The sequence below is a fragment of the Lepidochelys kempii genome, chromosome 11, assembly GCF_965140285.1.
Source record: "Lepidochelys kempii isolate rLepKem1 chromosome 11, rLepKem1.hap1, whole genome shotgun sequence".
Taxonomy (NCBI): domain Eukaryota; kingdom Metazoa; phylum Chordata; order Testudines; family Cheloniidae; genus Lepidochelys; species Lepidochelys kempii.
The window spans coordinates 56113282-56134543 of NC_136390.1; the positions used below are offsets into that span (position 1 = coordinate 56113282).

General features: G+C 37.8%; 1 protein-coding gene across 12 annotated transcripts in view; it reads right to left on the reverse strand.

The window, feature by feature from the left end:
- DNAH7 (dynein axonemal heavy chain 7) overlaps window positions 1–21262 on the reverse strand; it is a 270148-nt gene that overhangs the window by 194196 nt on the left and 54690 nt on the right. For 11 of the 12 annotated variants that reach the window (XR_012154342.1, XM_073306229.1, XM_073306228.1 and 8 more), the window contains 6 exons: window positions 20375–20599; window positions 17865–18011; window positions 16128–16813; window positions 9554–9740; window positions 2164–2357; window positions 662–860 (listed from right to left, as the gene is read on the reverse strand). Coding sequence is in view for 11 of the 12 variants with exons in the window: in XM_073306229.1 (XP_073162330.1) it covers window positions 662–860; window positions 2164–2357; window positions 9554–9740; window positions 16128–16813; window positions 17865–18011; window positions 20375–20599 (1638 nt within the window). In the remaining variant the exon portion in view is untranslated. The remainder of the gene's footprint in view (window positions 1–661; window positions 861–2163; window positions 2358–9553; window positions 9741–16127; window positions 16814–17864; window positions 18012–20374; window positions 20600–21262) is intronic. The other variant, XM_073306230.1, reaches the window with a different exon arrangement.

Sequence of the window (21262 nt, forward strand, 5' to 3'; positions counted from 1 at the left end):
CGCCCAGCACCAGACACTTAGGGTGTGTCTACACTGCAGTTAAACACCCATGGCTGGCCTGAGTCAGCTGACTCAGACTCACAGGGCTGTTTAATTGCAATATAGATGTTGGGCTCAGGCTGGAGCCCAGGCTCTGGGAGCCCAACCCCAAACGTGTACACCGCAATTAAACACCCCTGAGACCAAGCCATTGCAAACCTGCCTCAGCTGGCATGGGCCAGGCCCGGGTGTCTAACTGCAATGTAGACATACCCTTAGCATCTATAGGTCTGGGAATTAGAGGCAGGAAATGTCATACCAGTATTTCAGAGCACTCCCGGTAGAACCACCAGTCCAGGTCAAAACAAAATTGCCACTATGTTGTGCTTAAATGCCATATTTCAGCAAAGTACATGTTTAAGTACATAATTAAGTACATGTTTAACTGTAAGAATATGGTTAAGTCCCACTGACTTCAAAGCACACTCCTAAGTGCTTTCATGAATTGGGGCCAAGTGAATATAGTAATTTTGTACAATTTTGTGTAACTTTGTAACACACAATGCCATTTCTACACTGGATTACCTTGCTTGATTGTTCCATCAGGAATGTATCGGTAATGGTACAGACTGCTTTGTCATGTTTTATTGTACACAGAATAAAACAGAATATATTTTATTACCTTGTGGATAGAATTTAACATAGCTGTCTCCAACTCAACGAGCCACTTTTCAACTTGACCTCTAGCTTTAGATGTTGAGATTGTGTCTATGAGTTCCACAACCTCTCCTTCACTACTCTTTATATGTGTAATGTCTAAAACTTCAGTAAACTCTACACTTGCAATTCCTTCAAAACACTTTTTCAAGTGAGGGTTTACCCTGCAGAAAACAAAACAAAACATACAGAATTTAAGACTACATAAATAACCAAACTTTACTTTAAAGCTCAGCCAAACTATTTTTCACCAATACTATAAAAGAAAAAAGGGATGTACTTCTTAAAGGTATTTTTGAGGAGTTTACTTTAGAAAAACATTTTTAATCTGCTAATGTTCAAAAAGTTACACACACACACAAACACACACACACACGTACATTTAAAGATTTACATACACACACACACACACACAATGTTTTTAAAGAGCAATTTAAAAAAATTAAACATTGTTCAGGTCCTCAGCAATTCAAACATTGTTAAGGCTCAGGCACAACTGGTGTAAGTGGTAATCTTCCTATATGATCTAAAATCCTTTTTCACTTAGTTATACATTCCATACAAATAGATACATTAAAACAACACTGCAAGTGAAGCAATCAAACAAGTTGCAAGTGAAGTGATTAGATGCAACCTTAATTCTGCTCTGCTTTATTGTGCATATAAATTACAATAAAGTCTTTCATTATATGATAGGATATTTCTTTCCTTTTTTTTTTTGGTCCCACAAAGTCCTCTGTCTCATTCACTGCATAGTATGTACACTTCTGAGTGAGTAAGTCAGTTGTTCAACATTCATTTTTATCCTCACTGTTCAGTGAACAGTCTTCTGGTGCACTCACTGCACACTGAGTGCCAAACTCCAATGCTCTCACCCACAACTGAGTATCACCTTACTTAACAAGTATTTTTACTGACTTCAGTGGAACTACTTGTGGAGTAAGATACTATTTAGTATAAGTGAGAATTTCACAATCTGGCCATGAACGAGGCAGTAAACCTACAAAGTATGAAATCCATTATGAATATACAGTTTAAGCTGTTCAGAGGGCACTTGCAAACCTTTGCATTGGGGTGAACTGTACCCAAAACACCAATGCTTAGAATCATCACAGGTTTCCCAGTCTCTACATCAAGCTCAGTCCTCCATAGGTAACAGCAGGAATTCTATGCTCTTTTTCTAACTTAGCTTTCAGTCTCTACCTTGACTCTCACTTTACTGAATTGCTCTAGTGTGCAACCAGGATGACAAGTTTGGCAAAACATACTGAATTTAATTAATACATATTTTAAAAGTAACCACTTTTGGTTTGGATTCTTCCTTGATAACTCAAGTAACTTGTAGTTACTTGAGATGCATAAGTCTCAGTGAATAAAATGAGAGCTCTATGAATGGAGCAGCTACAGGATCATACCCTTAAGATGCATGTATTAGGAGCCTCACACATATATCAAATATTACTGTACCGTGTAGGATCTTTGGTCTCTGAAAGAATCTCAAGGAGTTCATCGTTAGATAAGAAAAAAAATCTGGGGAAGAAAAGGCGCTTCTTTTCTAAGTATTCATTAAGTCCCTTAAGAATTAGTTCCAGCAATTCATTGCACTTTTTTAGCTTTTCCAACATCTTGTCTATCATCACCACTGTCAGAACATGTCTGTCCTGAAAAACAAAATGAAATTATTCCACTCAAAAAAGGTTGATGTCATACTGAGTACTTTGCCACTCTGACATGGAAAGAAAAATCTGGAACAAAGTTACCTTTGAAGTACTCTCTATTTTGTTTGAAATTTTGCTTTAACCCATAGCATTATCTAGTGCATATTTTATTCTAAGTGTTTTATGTTAATCTTCTTTAATATCTGATTTTTTGAAGAAGGTGGGTTAATAGAAGGTATTAAAGTAAATTTTTCAATCATCCACAATTATTATATGAAAATACAATCCAAAACATAGGATCCAGTCCTAAACTGATCTACAGCTCCATAGTTTCATTGACTTCAATGCAGCTACATATATTCACACCAGCTGGGGATCTGGCCCATAATCTGTAGTCAGCCTATATAATTCACTAACATAGAAAATCAAACAGATGCCGTTAGATAGATTTTTTTAAGGAAAGCCTCTGGATAATTTTATGATCAACTACAACGTAGATCATTACACTTTGTGACACTCTGTAAGACAAAGTCACATCCTGGAACCCCCATATTCACCCTGGTGATATGATTATTTGTTTTGTACAAAGTATATCTTGTGAGGTATCATTTTAAAAGTCTTGATCTGTTGAATATTGCTGTGCCCGGCCAATGGGGGCTGCGGGAAGCGGCGGCCGGTATGTCCCTCGGCCCGCGCCACTTCCTGCAGCCCCCATTGGCGTGCGGTGGCGAACCGCAGCCAGTGGGAGCTGCAATTGGCCGAACCTGCGGACGCGGCAGGTAAACAAACTGGCCCAGCCTGGCCTGGCAGGGGCTTTCCCTGAACAAGCAGCGTCCCAAGTTTGGGAAACACTGTCCTATTGGATTGTATGTACTATCATTGTTTGTGAAGTTATGAAGCATTGCTATGTGTGTTACTGAAATATGTTGTGAGGTTGAGAGATGCTCACAGCCAAACTTGCAACAAAGTACCAGCCAAATGTGCTGATGGACCATTAAAGGGAATCCACGCTCCCATCCCAGACACGTCTCAAAGAGAGCAAGTATGCAAGAGAGACTGTTTGACCAATGAGGACTGCCTGATCCCCACATCCCAGCAAAGATCTGTCCAGCAAGCTGGAAGAGAATATAAAAGAGGGGAAATGACATCATCACTTGGCCTCTCTCCACTTTCAACGCAACACCTGGAAGAATGTCTGAAGGACAAAAACTTTAAACTGGAGAAGGGTGGTCCCATGCTGGAAAAGAGTCCCAGTCTATGTATTGAGGATCTGTAACCTGCTTGTACCATCTGTCAGGGTAAGACACTGCTTGATTCAAATCTTATTTAGTTTGTAGAACGAATTTATTTTTATTTTTTAAGTAACCAACTTTGATCCCTATGCTTGCTACTTATAATCCATCTTTCTATAGTTAATAAATCTGTTTTATATTTTACCTAAAACAGTGCGTTTTGGCTGAAGTGCTTGGGAAATCTCAGCTCAGTTTACAAAGGCTAGTGTGTGTCCATTCCATATTGAGTAAATGGTGAACTGGATACTGAACTTATACTGGCCAGCCTTCTGGCCAGTGCAAGACAGTAAAATTCTGGGTTGCAAGGCTAGGGAGCTGGGAAGATTGGCTGGAGCCTCTATTGTTGGTTCATGAGTGGCTCGGAGAGCATTCAGGTAACACAGTTGGGTGTGTCCCTGCCTGTGGATGTCTGTGTAAGTGCAGTGCCTATCATAGCTTGACAACAGCATCACAGTGTGAGAGGGATATCCCGGGCTGGTGGGACAGAGGATTCAGCGGTTCCACAGTCCAGGTTGCACCCTGGGGATCCCATCACACCCTTTCTAAGAGGGTAATCAAATCTCGTGGTTTACAGCATCAATAGATTTCTGCATAGATCAGAATTCCTTTTATCCCTTGTGTAAAACATTACGTACACTCTGTCAGAAATACTGAGATGGGGAAGTTATGGGTGGCAGGTGTTTTCCTACCTATGAAGGGTCAATATGGTTAAATGTCAGAGTTAGAATACCAGACTTGATCACCCATTACTAAATATTAAAGGGTGCTGTTGCTTTTTAAAATATAAAACAAAGAGAAATATTATAGGGTTATTTCACATTCTGTAATGTGTAGCAAGAGTCACTGCTGAACATGAACTGAATTTCTTATTATATTTTTGTTCTGTATAGAAGATAAAATAATTCATGTCAGGAATTTTATCGAGCCCTTTCTAAATTAATCCAGAATTTCAGCAAACAAAATTAATTCAAATGCTTAGCAGAGCTACTGTAATTATCTGAGTTATCTAATTTACCATAAATGAAAGAAAATGAGAGGTTTTGCAGACTTGTTAGTTCTAATGAATGTTATACTAATTGCAAAGAATGTGAAGTTGCTTGTGCATCAAGATCTATCTTTTAATAGGTCTTATGGTCAATGTATAAGCCAAAATAATACTCACCAAATACCAGTCTTTAAAAGCAAATTAAAAATCTAAATAAAAAGCATTAAAATTATCCCATTCCAGTTAGCAATTATTTTGACCAGATATTTGAGTACTTGCAGTCTACCTACCTATGAAACACCGAATTAGTTGGTTATAGGTTTCAGAGTAGCAGCCGTGTTAGTCTGTATCCGCAAAAAGAAAAGGAGGACTTGTGGCACCTTAGAAACGATCTCTAAGGTGCCACAAGTCCTCCTTTTTTTAGTTGGTTATGTAGTTGATTTTGTTAGAAAGCACATATGCCTAATACCTGATTATAATGTTCCCCTGTAAATGAAGTATACTTTACATGAGCAAAAAAACAAAAACAAAAAATACCTGAAATTACTTGGCATTCTGTTATTTGCACCTTTAATTATATCAAACCAGAACACAATCTGAATTAAATAACTATTCATGCTTTTCAACCATATAAAGATAAATTGAGCTGTCAAAATTCAGACACAGCTAATAATTGGTTTTATAAGACAGCATTTAAAAGTGCATATTTAAGTACACTCTATAAAACTGTCAAAGAACAAAGTCTTTGGTTTCCTTTCTTAGTATGTAATCATCAGCAATTTTTCTGAGTACAATTGATCTTGCAATTGAAAACTGAATGTTGCCAAATGTGAGAAGGGAGATCTTCCCTGGTTATGTTTAGATTCTTTTCATATGTGAAAAAGAGGTAAGACAAAAATAAACATTTCAATTTTCAACATGGGTTTCCTATCTACAGTTCCGGGGAATGATCAAGAATAAATGAGAATGCCATTGTTCTTACACATTCAAAACATCAGTATCACTTGTTTGATCATTTGCAGGAAAAGAAACTGTATCACAAACATAGTGGTTCAGCTAAACTAAGTGTACATAAAGAGACCTGTTACAATAATCATATGCCAACAACTGTAGTTCCTATAAATTACTTTTAATTAAGACTACATTTTAGTCATGGGTATTTTTAGTAAACGTCATGGACAGGTCACATAAACAAAAATTCACAGGCCTATGACCTGTCCATGACGTTTACTAAAAATACCCCTGACTAAAACTGGGGAGGGGGGCGCTGCAGGTGCTGGGGAGCTGGGCACAGCCCTAGGGAAGCACCACTGGTGCTGGAGAGAGGGGTGTGGGTGCTTGGGGGGAGAGTCACGGGCCGGGGGGACACCACAGTGCAGGGGAGGGGGTGTGGCACTGTGGGTTCTGGGGAGGGGGGCGCGGGTGCTTGGGGGAGAGTCACGGCCCCAGGGGGGCTTCGCAGGTGCTGGGGAGGGAGGCACGGCCTGAGAAAGTACCACGGGTGCTGGGGAGGGGGGCGCAGGTGCTGGGGGGAGTCACAGCCCATGGGGCACACGAGTGTGGGGGGGTTGGTGGGGCTGGGGCAAGTCCCCTACCCAGCTCCTGGGAAGTTGCGACCCCAACTCCCTAGCTCCACATGCTGCCTCTGCTCCGCCCCAAGCCCTAGTTCTGCAGCTCCCATTGGCTGGGAACCACAGTCAATGGGAGCTGTGGGGGCAGTGCCTGGCTGCCAGCAGAGGCAGCATGAGGAGCTAGGAGAGAGGAGTCCCCCACTGCAGGTAAACAGCGGCCCCAACCCCAAACCCTGAGCCCCCCACACACACAAACTCCTGCTGCTGGGGGGCAGGATGTCCCGAGACTGCCCCAGCAGCATGCAGTGCGACTGACTGGGGGCTGCCCGAGCTGCTCAGGCGGCTCCTAGGCCAGCCACACGGTGCTGCCGCAGAAGTCACGGAATCTGTGACTTCTGTGACCTCCATGACAAACACAGAGCCTTACTTTTAATCTACCATAGACTTTTGTCTCAGATGTTTTAGCACAATCTTGAATTTCTTCCCCACAAAAATTTAACACTCCTCTTTTCTAGTTATTTAATTTACGAAAAGTAGAAATTAAATCACAAAGTAATTTCATTCTCATATGTCTTGCTTCAAAAAAGATATGTTAAACATGCCTAATCTATGATTATTCAAGTTTGTGATGAAAAGTGAGGCAAATAAAAAAATAGTTGTATTGCCTCTCACATCAATTGTATAACACAATGGCATCTAAAGGCAAAAAAGCAAGGAGCACAGTCAAGTTTAGTATTGTGATTTAAGAAGAAACATTCATATTCATCGTGGAAGTACCTTCTTCTAAACCATAAAATAACGACACTATATTTCTGGACACAGAGTGCCATCTTCTGGGAAAATATTCCTTTCTGTTTAATGATTATGAAACTTCAGAAAGATTTGAATATCACGTGGTACAATGGGTTATCACAATGCTCTGAAAAATATACTAAATATAAATGGATGAGTCTGATTTTTGTCATTGCAAAATATATTGCATTCCATTAGTTATTTATATTTGGTTCCCACCTTAGAACTAGAAATTCCATATATCATCAAAATAGTAATTTCCCATAGAATTACAGGACTGGAAGGAACCTCAAAAGGTCATCTAGTCCAGTCCTCTGCACTCAAGGCAGGACTAAGTATTATCTAGACCATCCCTGACAGGCATTTGTCTAATAGAACTATAGGACTGCAAGGGACTTTTAAGATTGGATTTTTAAAAGCAGGTTAGACAAACACCTGTCAGGAATGGTCTAGATAATACTTAGTCCTGCCACGAGTGCAGGGGACTGGACTAGATGACCTCTTGAGGTCCCTTCTAGCTCTCTAATTCTATGATTCCACAACCTCCCTAGGCAATTTATTCTAGTGCTTAACCACCCTGGCAGTTAGGAAAGTTTTTCCTAATGTCCAACCTAAACCACACTTGCTACCATTTAAACCCATTGCTTCTTGTCCTATCCTCAGAGGTTAAGAAGAACAATTTACCTCCCTCATTCTTGTAACAACCTTTTATGTATTTGAAAACTGTTATCATGTCCCCTCTCAGTCTTCTCATCTCCAGAGTAAACAAACCTAATTTTTTCAATCACTCATAGGTCATGTTTTCTAGACCTTTAATCATTTTTGGTGCTCTCCTCTGGACTCTCTCCAATTTGTCCACATCTTTCCTGAAATGTGGCTCCCAGAACTGGACACAATACTCCAGTTGAGGCCTAATCAGTGTGGAGTAGAGCGGAAGGATTATTTCTCATGTCTTGCTAACAACACTCCTGCTATTACATCTTAGAATGATATTTTCTTTTTTTGCAAGAGTGTTACACTGTTGACTCATATTTAGCTTGTGATCCACTATGATCCGCAGTACTCCTTCCTAGGCAGTCATTTCCCATTTTGTATGTGTACAACTGATTGTTCCTTCCTAAGGAGAACTTTGAGTTCGTCCTTATTGAATTTCATCCTATTTACTTTAGACCATTTGTCCAGTTTGTCCCATCACTTCAGTCTTGGGGGTGAAATGAGGGGTGTTAACCCATCACTTCACTTTGAATGTTCCCTTGAAATGTGTTAACTTCTTATGCTAAACAATCTGGTCCATATTATATTTCCAAGACCTGAAGAAGAGCTTTGGGTAAGCTTAAAAGCTTACCAACAGAAGTTGGTCCAATAAAGATATTACCTCAACCCCCCGCCCATCTCTCTAGATACTCTATTTTTTTACTTTGTTATCATTGTATACCTTATCAATATAACACACGTTAAATTTAATTAAAAGATGGCAGCATGTGAGATCCTGATGAAAATGTGTAAGGGTGCTAATATTCTGAACACTGTTCATATTGGGAATAACTTCAGAAGCTGCATGACTGCCAATTCAGAAAAGAGAAATATATCCCAAATAGAATTGCTAGGAAACTCAGAAAATGCCTCATTTTGTACATTATACTGCAAATGCTCCTCCCAACCTGTTGCTCAGAAAACAATCATTGGCGTTTGTGCATCCCTACATGATATATATTTGGGCTTTTTTCAGGATATATATATATCCTGAAAAAAGCCCAAATCAAAATACTTTTTAGACTATGATACATATATGTTAACATTTATCCTGATTATACAATGAGTCTCAAGAAGATACACAAAGGTTTTGACCATGTAAAAATGGAACTTCACACTTTTACCTCCAAGCAGTAATTTCACAGTGAGCACAATTTTAATGGAAAGAAATGGATATTCATATATCTTTAAAAGATTTGACAATACAACGAATTTGTGACACAGTCAGGTGGAAAACAAGCATTGGCAATGTCCCCATATCACGGAAATCATTAAGGCTGAATATAGATTTCTCTTTTAATTTATTATTTATTTCCTGATAGTTAACCGGTTATTTCCCTGAGGTACCAAGTTCGTAAAGCATGTATTTCCTTCTTGAGCTACAGGGCGGCTAAGATAGAATATTTGATGCAGGGTTATCATCTGGGTTTTAGAAATAGAGATATTGCTCCTGTTCATTATATGATTAGATAAAACCCTTTAAAATGAGCAATGCACAGTTTAAAATGCACAGTTTCAGTATACACTTAGGAATGTTATAGCAGTCAGTCTTTAGTGCTGAAAGAAGTGAATTGTTTTTATATTATTTTGCTTTACATAGTGTTTAAATTGTTTAATTTTACTTGTCGATATACTGTCCTTCTAGGTAGCTGAAACAGGTTTGACAACCAACATTAACAAAAAAAAATAAAGAATCAGGAAAAGAGTTAGTATGAAATATACAGAACACATTTTTATCTTGCCAGAAGCAATTTTCTGATACATACTACAAACACACCCACTTTTTCTTAAGAGAGTTGTCATTACCTGCAAGGCAGATTTCATTAGATCTTTCCAGGTTTTATCCACAGCGGTGAATCGCCTACTTTCCTCGGGCATCTGAGCCATAATATCAGGAGAGCTGAAAATTGGCTCCAAATACAGCCAAGTAGCTTGAACCTTCAGCCATTCATCCAGGATTTCCTGTACCAACAACAGCTTTCCTTCCCATTCCCTATAAACAGAAAGCATTGGTTCATCGATTGTATTAATACTAACAGTAAATCGTTTTACTTAGAATGTTAAGTTTTAAGACTTTTTTTACAAGACACATACAAATTACAATCACTAAGGACCAAAACTGGACAACATAAATAGTAACTTCAATTTATTAAGTACTTGCCAACATTATAAGTTTTTCTTCATATTAAGGATAAATTATGGTGACTGTTCTCCAAAAGTACAATAGCTTTTTTTTAACACGGATCCTTATTCCTCACTTCCCATACAATGCCTTTGCAGGCAGACTGGGGAGTATGCTCTTATAAGCAAGAAATATATGCAATTCTTAAATGAAGGATGGCATCTTTGGTCAAAATGGGTATATAAATATTGAACTACAGTTTCCAACAATTAATTATTTGTGACATGGGTCCTAAACAAGGCCCAAAAACTGATGAAACTGAAATAACTCAACTGGTGTAGTTTGGCTTCTAAATAAGGACTTGATCCAAAGCCATTGAAATCCATTGGAATATTTCTATTGATCTGAGTGAGTTTTGGATCAGACCCTGAATGAGGATCTATGTACTTTCAGGAATGTTACAGTGAACAGAACTCACAGTTTAAGTATGTGCTATTATATTTACAATAAGGAAAAATTAAGGAATAATGTACCCCCCAACACACACACAACTGCACATAGTCTGCAAGTCCACCAAAAGTGTTTTTCTGTCAATATCATAAATCATTAGAGAGTGAAAACTCAAATTCTGGTAATGTCACTGAAACCCTATTATGGAAAAACAGCCTTAACCTATGTACAGAATATTTTGGGCATGATCTGGAGCCTCTGCTCTTTTGACTTCATTGGAACCACGCACATAGCAAAGCTATGGGAATTCATAGATCTCATAGATTTTAAGAGGTTACATAGGAACATTCTGTTCACCTAGTTTTCATTACATAGGCCACAAAATTTCAAATAATGATTTCTGCATCTAACCCTGCAACTTGTGGTTGAACTAGATAGTTTCTTTTAGAAAGACATTAAAAGTTTTCATTAAAAGACTTCAAGTGTCGGAGAATTTACTACATCCTTTGGTAATCTGTTCCAATAGTTAATTATCCTCACTGTTAAAAATTTGTATTTTATTTCTAATTTGAACTTTGTTGACTTAAATTTTCAGTCACTGAATGTTGCATGCCTTTGTCTGCTAATGAGACCTCTAATATTAGATATCTTCTCCCTTTGTACACATATTGACCACAGTTAAATTCTTTTTAAATTTTCTCTCTGATAAACTAAAAGGATTTGAGCTCTTTTAGTCTCTCATTATATAGCACGTTTTCCAGACCACAGGTTATTCTTTTAGCTCTTCTCTGAACTCTTCCCAATTTTTCAACATTCTTCTTAAAGTGCTGAAACCAAAATTGGGTACAAAATTTCAGTACTGTTCTCACCAATGCCATAGAAGGTAATATTACTACTAGGGCTGGTCAAAACTCAAAATTTCCATTTTGTGGGAAATTCTGACTTTTCAAACTTTGTTTTCATTCCAAATCAAAACAAAAGCAAAATAGTATCAAAATTTTCCACAAAATGGAAATTTAAAAAATGTGTTTCCAAAATTTTATTGTAGACAAAATTTGATATTTTGTTCTTAAATGAAATGGTTTTTAAATTTATTTTGTTATTATATTTACATTATTTCATGATGCCTGTAGTAGTAGTATATAATATGACAGTTCATATCATGTCATATTGATATAAGAGCCAAAATATTATTTTAGTTTAGTTTTTAAAAATACATTAAGAGCAGCTGTTACTTAGTACAGATTAAAATATCTTGCCTTATTTTCTAGATCAAAATGTCTCCTGGTTGTGTTGTAATTAAACAGTTTGCCACTAACACAAAAGATGTCAGTCTGTACTAAATAGCAGTGGTCCTTGATGTTTAAAAAAAAATAAAATGTAAGAGTAAAATATGTTGACAATTTCATATCATATGATGACTTGACATAACATGTCAGATTATACACTACTACTACTGACATCTCATGAAATAATGCAAACATAAATATAAATAAAAACAAATTTAAAAAATTGGAAAAAATGTTTTGAAATAAAGTTTGAATTTTTCCCCAAAACTAAATTTTCAACCACAAATTTGTTTATAAAATATTTGTTTTCATGGGAACTTTCATCCAAATCAGTATAATTTCATACACAAAAATCCTTTTTCTCACAACTGTATTTTGCGATGGCAAACTGTTTTGACAAAAAATTTCCAACCAACTCTAATTACACAAAATGGTATTAATACCCTGCCCTATATTTTGTGGGACCCTATGTGAAATGACATAAGTGGACCACATCTAGTTTCTTATTTCATCCTATACCACTGGCAGCTTTCTGCCTGCATCTGACCTCTCCACCCTCCAAAGGCTGTGACAACCTCCTATTTCACCTACTCCGGTAACTTCTCCATACAGAAGGTGGAGACAAAAATGCAATTTTGCAAGTAAGGAATCAGGGAGAGCAGTTAAAGAATTCAATCTATCACAGTTTGCTGCCACCAACATCAGACAGAACTGCAGGAAGGAATCTGGGATTGTGCTCTGACAAGTGAGCCAGAGTTATAAATGTTTTCCTGTATTCTTGGAAAAGGGGGCTTTATGTGGGGTTACACAGGTCTCACAGATCTTAAAGCCTACACTACACTATTATAAACCTTGTCAATGTCATCAACACCATGAGATGGAATTACAATGTTTTACTGTATGTACGGACATTTCTTTCACCGTTGAAAGCACCACAGAAACACATCACAATAAACAGTAAACACAACACACATGCGTCATTGGCCAGCACACGTCATTGTTCTTTCTACACAGTTCACGGTCTTCAGAGCCTTGAGAAACGCACCTTTCTGTACATGCTATCCAGTCAGCCACATCATCAAAATACTTGTTGCCGGCATTCCCTGCATCTGGAACCATAAAAGCTTGCTTTGGCAATCTTCCTCCACTCATCCAACCCATATGTCCCTCAAACTCAAGTTATCCTCATCTGATTGTCTTGATGATACCAGATATCATTCTGGTTATGCTGTAAATTTAAATGATTGCCTCCTCATTAGTCAAGTGTGAAATATACCTAATGTGCAGCAATCACTTGTAGCATTTCAATTTGAAGGTAGAAAGCTTCTTAACTTCCCGTTTCCTTCATGTCTATGTCTCATCTGCATATAGCAAGATGCTGAAGACAAGAAACTTCAGCAATTTCATTTTACACTTTGTGGTAACACCTTTGCTTCTCCAAATGTCTGAGTGTCTCCAGACCAGCAGCTGCTAATCTAATTCTATGTCAGATCTCTAAGTGATGTTTTATGTCCCTTGTAATCATACTACCCAGGTATTTGAAGTGCTCAACACACTCCAATGCCTCCTCAAGATTTGGGGGGGAATATCTTCACCTCTTCAAAAGAGATATCACCACTGTCTGTGTCTTTTTGCGTGATACCTTTAGACCTAATTTGTCTACTCCCACCACTACTCTTTCTAGCAGTTTTTGCACCTCTTCTTGCAATGAGCCAATCTGGTCACTATCATCAGTGAAATAAAAATGACTAATTTTTTGTCCATGGATGGGACACCGTTCTGAAGGTTTTCATCAGTGGCTCTTCTTAAGATTTCTTCAAGATGACAACTGAAGAGGGTTGGTGATAACAAAGCAGCTCTGGCTAACAACTATCCTCAAGGCAAACCAATTACTTTGCACATGCCCCACAAAAAACAAAGCCATCATGCTTCCATAGAGATTTTTGTATCAGACTTTGTACATTTTCACCAAGTCCCACCAGCCACAGGATTGCTCAAAGAGATTTGTGCCATATGCTGTCAAATGCTTTAACTAAATCCACAAAGACATGGACCACCTTCCCATCATTCTCCAGCACTTTCTCAGATAGCACATGAAGATTGAATATTTGCTCCACTGTATCTCTTTTGGTCTAAACCTGGCTTGTTCTTCAGCCAGAAAATTCTCTACCTTGGGTGCAATTCTCTACAGGATGATGCGCAGAAGTATTTTCTAGGTGTGTCAATAATGAGATTGTGCAGCAATTTCCACAAACAGCTGGGACCCCCTTTTTAGCAATAAAAACCATCAGTGACTGTGTCCAAGTCTTGGACCATCTTCCAGATGCTGAAATCACATTGGCAAGCTTATGATACACCCAGATGAGTGCCTCTCTTTTAATTAATTCCTCTATGTTATCCACTCTAGTGACTATTGTTTCTCAGTGTTTGCAGTGTTTCAGTGTTCGCACCGCATCCTCAACTTCTTCAATAGGGATAAGTCAACTTCTCCAGTAGATTTCCTCTGCCTCTTACACTTTCAGCTTAGAATTCATTTGTTGCTTTGTATAGTTCTCAGCAATACCTGCCACAAGTGCTGGGTGAAACATTATAAATCTTTTAAAAGAGTCTTGATGGTTTGGTAGGCCTTCCTACTGGCATTTGCCGCAAAAGAGTTCTGTATATCTATGCACTGTCGTTCAAGTCACTCTTCTTTTGCCACTTTAATCAGTGCATCGATCTCTTGCATTGTACAGGAATATTGCTCTCTTGCAGTTTCATCCATCTTCTTTTGTGCTCTTAGCTTCCTTCATTGACCACACAACTCAATAATTATCTCCGTGATCCTAGGGTTCTTTGTAGGATCTGTTTCCCCAGGAGTTTATTCACAGTCTATAAGGCAGAAGATGTTGTGCTCTGTCTGATCTACACTACCTATGCAGAGGTCAGCAGTTTGAACAAAAGCTGCAAGCATCTTCCTAAATTCCATTTGTGTTTCACAGATTTTCTATTTGTCGACATTATAGCAGACTCTGAGGGTACTTGCTAGTTATTTCTTGCTTCACAGTTTGGTCTTCATGTTGGGTATAACTAGGTTATGATTAAATAGGTCAGCCTTCTTGAAGGACTGAATCCCCATCACACCAGAACACCATCTCTTCAAGACCATGATGAAGTTGATCTGGTTCCAAGTCTGCAAAACCAGCAATATAAAAGTCCTTTGCCTTCACAGTTTGTGCTTGAACAAGGTATTCATTAATACTATGTAATTTCCAGTCGCAAATTGCATGAGCCACTGTTTGTCTTGCCCTGCCCCAATCTCCAACACAGCTGCAGCATTCTGGGTAATTCTTAGGACCAATACTATATGTACTTTATGATATATGTAATTATAAATAATTATTGTTTAATATATTTCAGTGGAAATTTTCATTTTTTTTTACATTAAGAGAGAACAACCATTATACTACAATAAATCAGGAATTCCATGATGAATATTTGACATTATATGTATTTGTTGAATGAGTCAACTCAAACAATATTTTTCAATTCAATATCAAGTAAGGATGCTCAAAGATTAGAAGATTCAATTTAAGTTTCAAATATTTTATTTACATATATCATTGTAAATGTAAGATTTTCATGTTTTTTCCAATGTGTCTAAGCCTGCTGGCTTTAAGAACAGAGCAAATTATTTACTGAGGAAACTGGGTAGGAATTAGGGAAAATACCAAGGCGAGAGTGTAAATAATTTTGTACTTGTTTTGGTTTTTCATTTTCTTCATTCCCTTTACGTTGAGTTTACTGACTCCAATTTATTTAATATTCAGAAACATTGCAATTTAGGTAAAGATAACACTTTTCCCATTGGCCCACTACTTTCCCAATTATGCAGCCATTATTTATTATTAGGGCTTGTCTACACTGCAGAGGGAGATCGATCTAAGTTGTGCAACTTCAGCTACGTGAATAACGTAGCTGAAGTCAGTGTACTTAGATCTACTTACCGCAGGGTCCACACTATGCTATGTCGACAGGAGAGCATCTCCTGTCAACTCCCCTTGTGCTTCTCATTCAGGTGGAGTACAGGAGTTGACAGGAGAGCGATCTGCAGTCAATTTAGCGGGTCTTTACTAGACCCGCTAAATCGACCACCAATGCATCAATCACCGTGCGTCGATCCCCCGGTAAGTGTAGACAAGCCTTACTCTGTTGAAATAAATGGAATGCTAGGCTGCATCTTGTACATTTGGCAGCACAGCATGTGCAGCCTAAATGAACATACTAAAAGCATCCACCAGCTATCAAGTGGTTAAGCAGTTCCCTCACTTTTAATTAAAAGTAAAAACCAGTTATGTGGAATTAAATACTGGTACCAGTAAATGGTTTTAGCCCTTTTAAAATGAGATTACCACCCTTATTAGGGTGGATTACCAAAACACACAAACATACTATTCCAATCATATCTTTAGGTTAATGAGAATAACTCATTTTGACGTGTTAAAGTCACTGTTGCTTTCTATTAGTAAAAACATTTTACCTTATTTTTTTTTCATAAGGCTTAATGAATGGAGATCCTCTCATGGTTTGTGTTTTGACAATGTGGTCATCCAATAACATCTGAATATCATCCACTGATGACAAAATATAGGTTCCAGTTTCTCTATAAGAAAGGAGGATAAATTCCATTGTATCCCATTCAGATATCATTTTCATCATGGCCTTTTCAAGTGAATGTTCTTTGCTGGCTGCTTCACTGATAGCCTCAAATTTATCCAAGTATGGATCAAGTTGCATATTAATATATGAAGAGACAGTTGAGTCTTCTGAAGGATTCAGTGAAAACCCAACAATTTCTGACATGGCCTCCCAGTGTCGTTCTTGCAAACCAGGGTTACAAATCACCTGGATTAGAGGAAGATGTTCTTTGAATTCTTCCACTTTTGCTTTAATCTTTGTTGTCACTGATAATGCATTTGGGGAATCATGGAAGGTTTTTTCTAGTTTATATAGTCCACGCCAATAGTTTCCTACATCTATCTCTACTTGGTCTGGATTCACCTTTGTGAATAATCCCTCCATCCAGTTTCTGTGTTTGGTAGTGAACTCTACAGTCATATCATAGAGACGAAGATATGGGTTAAGAGTGTCTTGGATTTTCTTACGCTGAGGGTACTGAGAAGCTATCCATCCAAAGGCCTCTTCTTCTGCATTAAACTGATCAATCTGTAGAGGCAAAAGTGAGGTATGAAATACAGAACAATTTGTCCACACCCACAAACCATTTATACATTAATATGTATACATATATATTAATAGAAAACATCTAACTGTATATTACAAAGATTTAAAGATGATACAGAAGCAAAGATTTTTTAAAAAATCTAAAATACGAGGACATGCCTATCTATATAAATAAAATCACAGTATAAATTAACAAACAACCACCCTTAATCACCTCTCTCAACCCATCACCATCAGTGGTTCACAAAAATAGATGAGCATTGAAGCATGCTCTTAAGGTCAACAAATTCACACTCGGATGCAAGACTAAAGAGTGAGCAAGTTCCAGAATCAAGTATCTTTCATAGAAAACACTCCACCACCAGCCTCCTCTCTTTTAAAATGAGACTGTCAGCTCCAGTTTTGTATTTCTCCAGTGCTGGGAAATACTCGGATAACATAAAACTAGCAATATCTATAGAGGATATGTCAGAGAACAGGAAGAGGCAGGGAAAGGCAAGGGTAGAGCACACAGCACTCCATCTGATCCTTAGCTGGCAGAGCAGTCCCTAGGAGACAGTTTAATATGAGCAACTTTAAAGAGCTTTTAAAGATCAACTTTAAGATGCTCTAGATTATACTGACAGGCCCCATCGGCCAGACAGAGGCACAGAGAAGAGAAGTGACTTGCCCAAAGTCACCCAACGGGTGACTGAGCCAGAAACGTAACCTGAATCCCAGTCCAGCCCCCTCTCCATTGCCTCCACCGAGATAGGTATTATTACTATTAAGGTAACAGCTGATCATTCCCCAACAATTACCAATTTGCCAGCACAAATTAAAATAGCCATGGTGCTATAATAATGGGCCCTAGAGACTCGTTCAGACCCTTCAGTGTCCAAGATCAGGGAAAATTGGTAAATATCTTACAGAATGAAGCAGCAGTTGAATTGCCAATAATTTTTACTACTTGTCAATAATTGTTTCACCGTCAAAGCTTTTAATTTTATACAAATTCATCCATTTACATTTAGGACAAATTTTAAATCTATACCTTATCAGCAGCCACATCCAACTTTGTATTCAATGCCTGAGCTTTTTTTAGATATCTGTTGACTTCCTGAATGTCTCCAAATGTGTAAAATTCTTCAACTTGCTTAGAGTAACTCTCCAATTCCTCAACAAATCGTTCACAACGTATCTAATAAAGTGACAAATAATGTTAGATACTTGAGTTCAAGAGGTATTTCGCCTCCCTCCCCCCACTCCTAAGTCCCACTGAAAATCAATGGAAAGTCAATAGCACTTAGATCCTAAGCGTCTCGGTCACTTTTGAAAGTGGGACTTAGCTGTCTAAGTCACTTAGGCTGTCAAGGTTCCTTCCCCACTCTGAACGCTAGGGTACAGATGTGGGGACCTGCATGAAAACCTCCTAAGCTTATCTTTACCAGCTTAGGTCAAAAACTTCCCCAAGGTACAAAATATTCCACCCTTTGTCCTTGGATTGGCCGCTACCATCACCAAACAAATACTGGTTACTGGGGAAGAGCTGTTTGGAAACGTCTCCCCCCCCCCAAAAAATACTTCCCAAAACCTTGTACCCCACTTCCTGGACAAGGTTTGGTAAAAAGCCTCACCAATTTGCCTAGGTGACTACAGACCCAGACCCTTGGATCTTAAGAACAATGAACAATCCTCCCAACACTTGCACACCCCCTTTCCTGGGAAATGTTGGATAAAAAGCCTCACCAATTTGCATAGGTGACCACACACCCAAACCCTTGGATCTGAGAACAATGAAAAAGCATTCAGTTTTCTTACAAGAAGACTTTTAATAGAAATAGGAGTAAATAGAAGTAAAGAAATCCCCTCTGTAAAATCAGGATGGTAGATACCTTACAGGGTAATTAGATTCAAAACATAGAGAACCCCTCTAGGCAAAACCTTAAGTTACAAAAAAGATACACAGACAGAAATAGTTATTCTATTCAGCACAATTCTTTTCTCAGCCATTTAAAGAAATCATAAACTAACACATACCTAGCTAGATTACTTACTAAAAGTTCTAAGACTCCATTCCTGGTCTATCCCTGGCAAAAACAGCATAAAGACAGACAGAGACCCTTTGTTTCTCTCCCTCCTCCCAGCTTTTGAAAGTATCTTGTCTCCTCATTGGTCATTTTGGTCAGGTGCCAGTGAGGTTACCTTTAGCTTCTTAACCCTTTACAAGTGAGAGGAGTTTTCCTCTGGCCAGGAGGAATTTTAAAGGGGTTTACGCTTCCCTTTATATTTATGACATAGGCCTTGTGTGCTGAGTGGAGAACACCTAAATACCATTAAAAATCTGAGCCTTGGTGTATGTTATGTTAAAGTATCAGTACAGGTCAATGCCTGTGACAGAATATAAAACTATATGGACCATTTACCTGATCCAGTGTAGTAAATTCTATGCCACCTTCTGACTAATTACCATTTTCTTAATTTTTGAAAAACACCAAACATATATGTGGAAAGTATGATACTCAGATCTGATTTTCAGTTTTGGAATCAAGCCTTGTGCCCATAATGCCCCTTTCCAATTACATCCAGATTCCAACCAGCGGTCACCAAAGCTAAGAGTTTGCATCAGGTCATGCAAATTCTTCAAGTACTCCCACTGAAGTCAGTTGTGGTCCACACATTGGTTTACCAGACACTGAAGTCAACTGGACTACTGCAATGAGTAATGTTTTGCAGTCTTTGTGAACATACAAATAATGCACCCACTGAAGCAATAATACAACTGACATAAATTAGAATAATCATACTTACATTAAATATTGATAAATAAAACATTCACTGTTTACTTTTATGTGAAAAGGTTTTCCATTTCTAACCTGCATTTATGCACTACAAAGATCAGTGACACCCTATAAAACCTTGTCAATAGTATAAAGAAAAATATTCGAGAGATAAAATACTATATGTAAAATATAACTGATTTTTTTAAAAGTACAAATAAAATAAATGTGGTCCACAGTAAATCTACAGTTACAAAATTGAATTATTTTAAAATGATCAGAGAAGCAATATTCACTTTTGTTATTGAATGGAGATAACTTTCTTGACAGAACTACATTAGCTTTTTATTACAACTGGCATATTTCTGTTGATGTCAGTGGGGCTACTCACATGCTTTAAATTAAGCAGATGCACAAGTATTTTCAGGATTAGGGCTTTAAAAGTTTCATACATATAACTCTCATCAACATCTATGGAGGTCCTGTACAGAGAAGGCTTACAGGACTGGGCCCAAACTGTGAAATATGGTTTAGATTATATAAGTCATTCATGGTATGTGCAATCAAATGAATAAGAAATCAATACAAATTAGTTAATATTATATATTCTGATATGTGCTGTGTCATATGATTACTTAATGTAATTAATTCTGCATTGTTTTTAAAAGGAGTGGTGTAAATAAATTTTAAAAGATTATGCCCATCAATATGATTTTTTATGTCAATTGTATTATTTAAAATATTCAAATAACACAAAGGTTTTGAAAATGCTTTCATTACTAACCTTAAGTCCCTCTTGAAATTGCTCTGTTTTTTCTTTAATTATCTTTCTGTGCTCTTCAAAAATATCTGACATTCGAGCATACCACTGAAAGACACTATTATTCAGTCGAATATCTGCTGGTGAAAAGTTTGCACACTCTATCAGGAAAGCAAGGCAATTTTTAGAGTCCACTAATTTCTGTTCCAACTCAAACATGTCCCGTGTTTCCACTTTCTGTATATATGCCTAGGGGATACAAAATTAAACAACATAAATGTCTTCCCATCAAACCCCCCAATTTCTTTAATCTGTCAAGATATTTAAAACAGTCCTTACATAGTAAACATGAAAAGTCTGTGTTCAAGATGAAGTGGCCAATAAATAAGTCTACAGTCATAGGACAAAGAAAGGTTCTTTACAGATTGCTGTAATGAATCATAAAAATCCAGTGTCTTTATTAAGTCCATGATTTCTGGTGTCTAGCAACATCAGAACCTGCACACCTTCAAAAGATGAGCCTGGAAACTTAAATTCATAACTCTGCTAGACACCAAAAATCATGGATTTAATAAAGACACTGGATTTATGGCTCATTACAATGATCCGTGACCTACTAATCCTTCTTTGTTTTAGGACTATAGTGGTGTTAACTGCCCACTTCACCTTGCATGGTCTCTTGCAACATGTGTTAACTCCTTATCTGTTCCACCCTTGTTTTTAGCAGTGACATTCAAGTACCTTTTCCAGACCTGAAGAAGAGCTCTGTGGAAGCTCAAAAGCTTGTCTCTATCACCAACAGAAGTTGGTCTAATAAAAGGCATTGCCTCGCTCACTTTGTCTCTAGTATACTGGGACCAACATGTCTACAACATCACAGCAAAAATAATTAATGTGATGACACAAATTAAT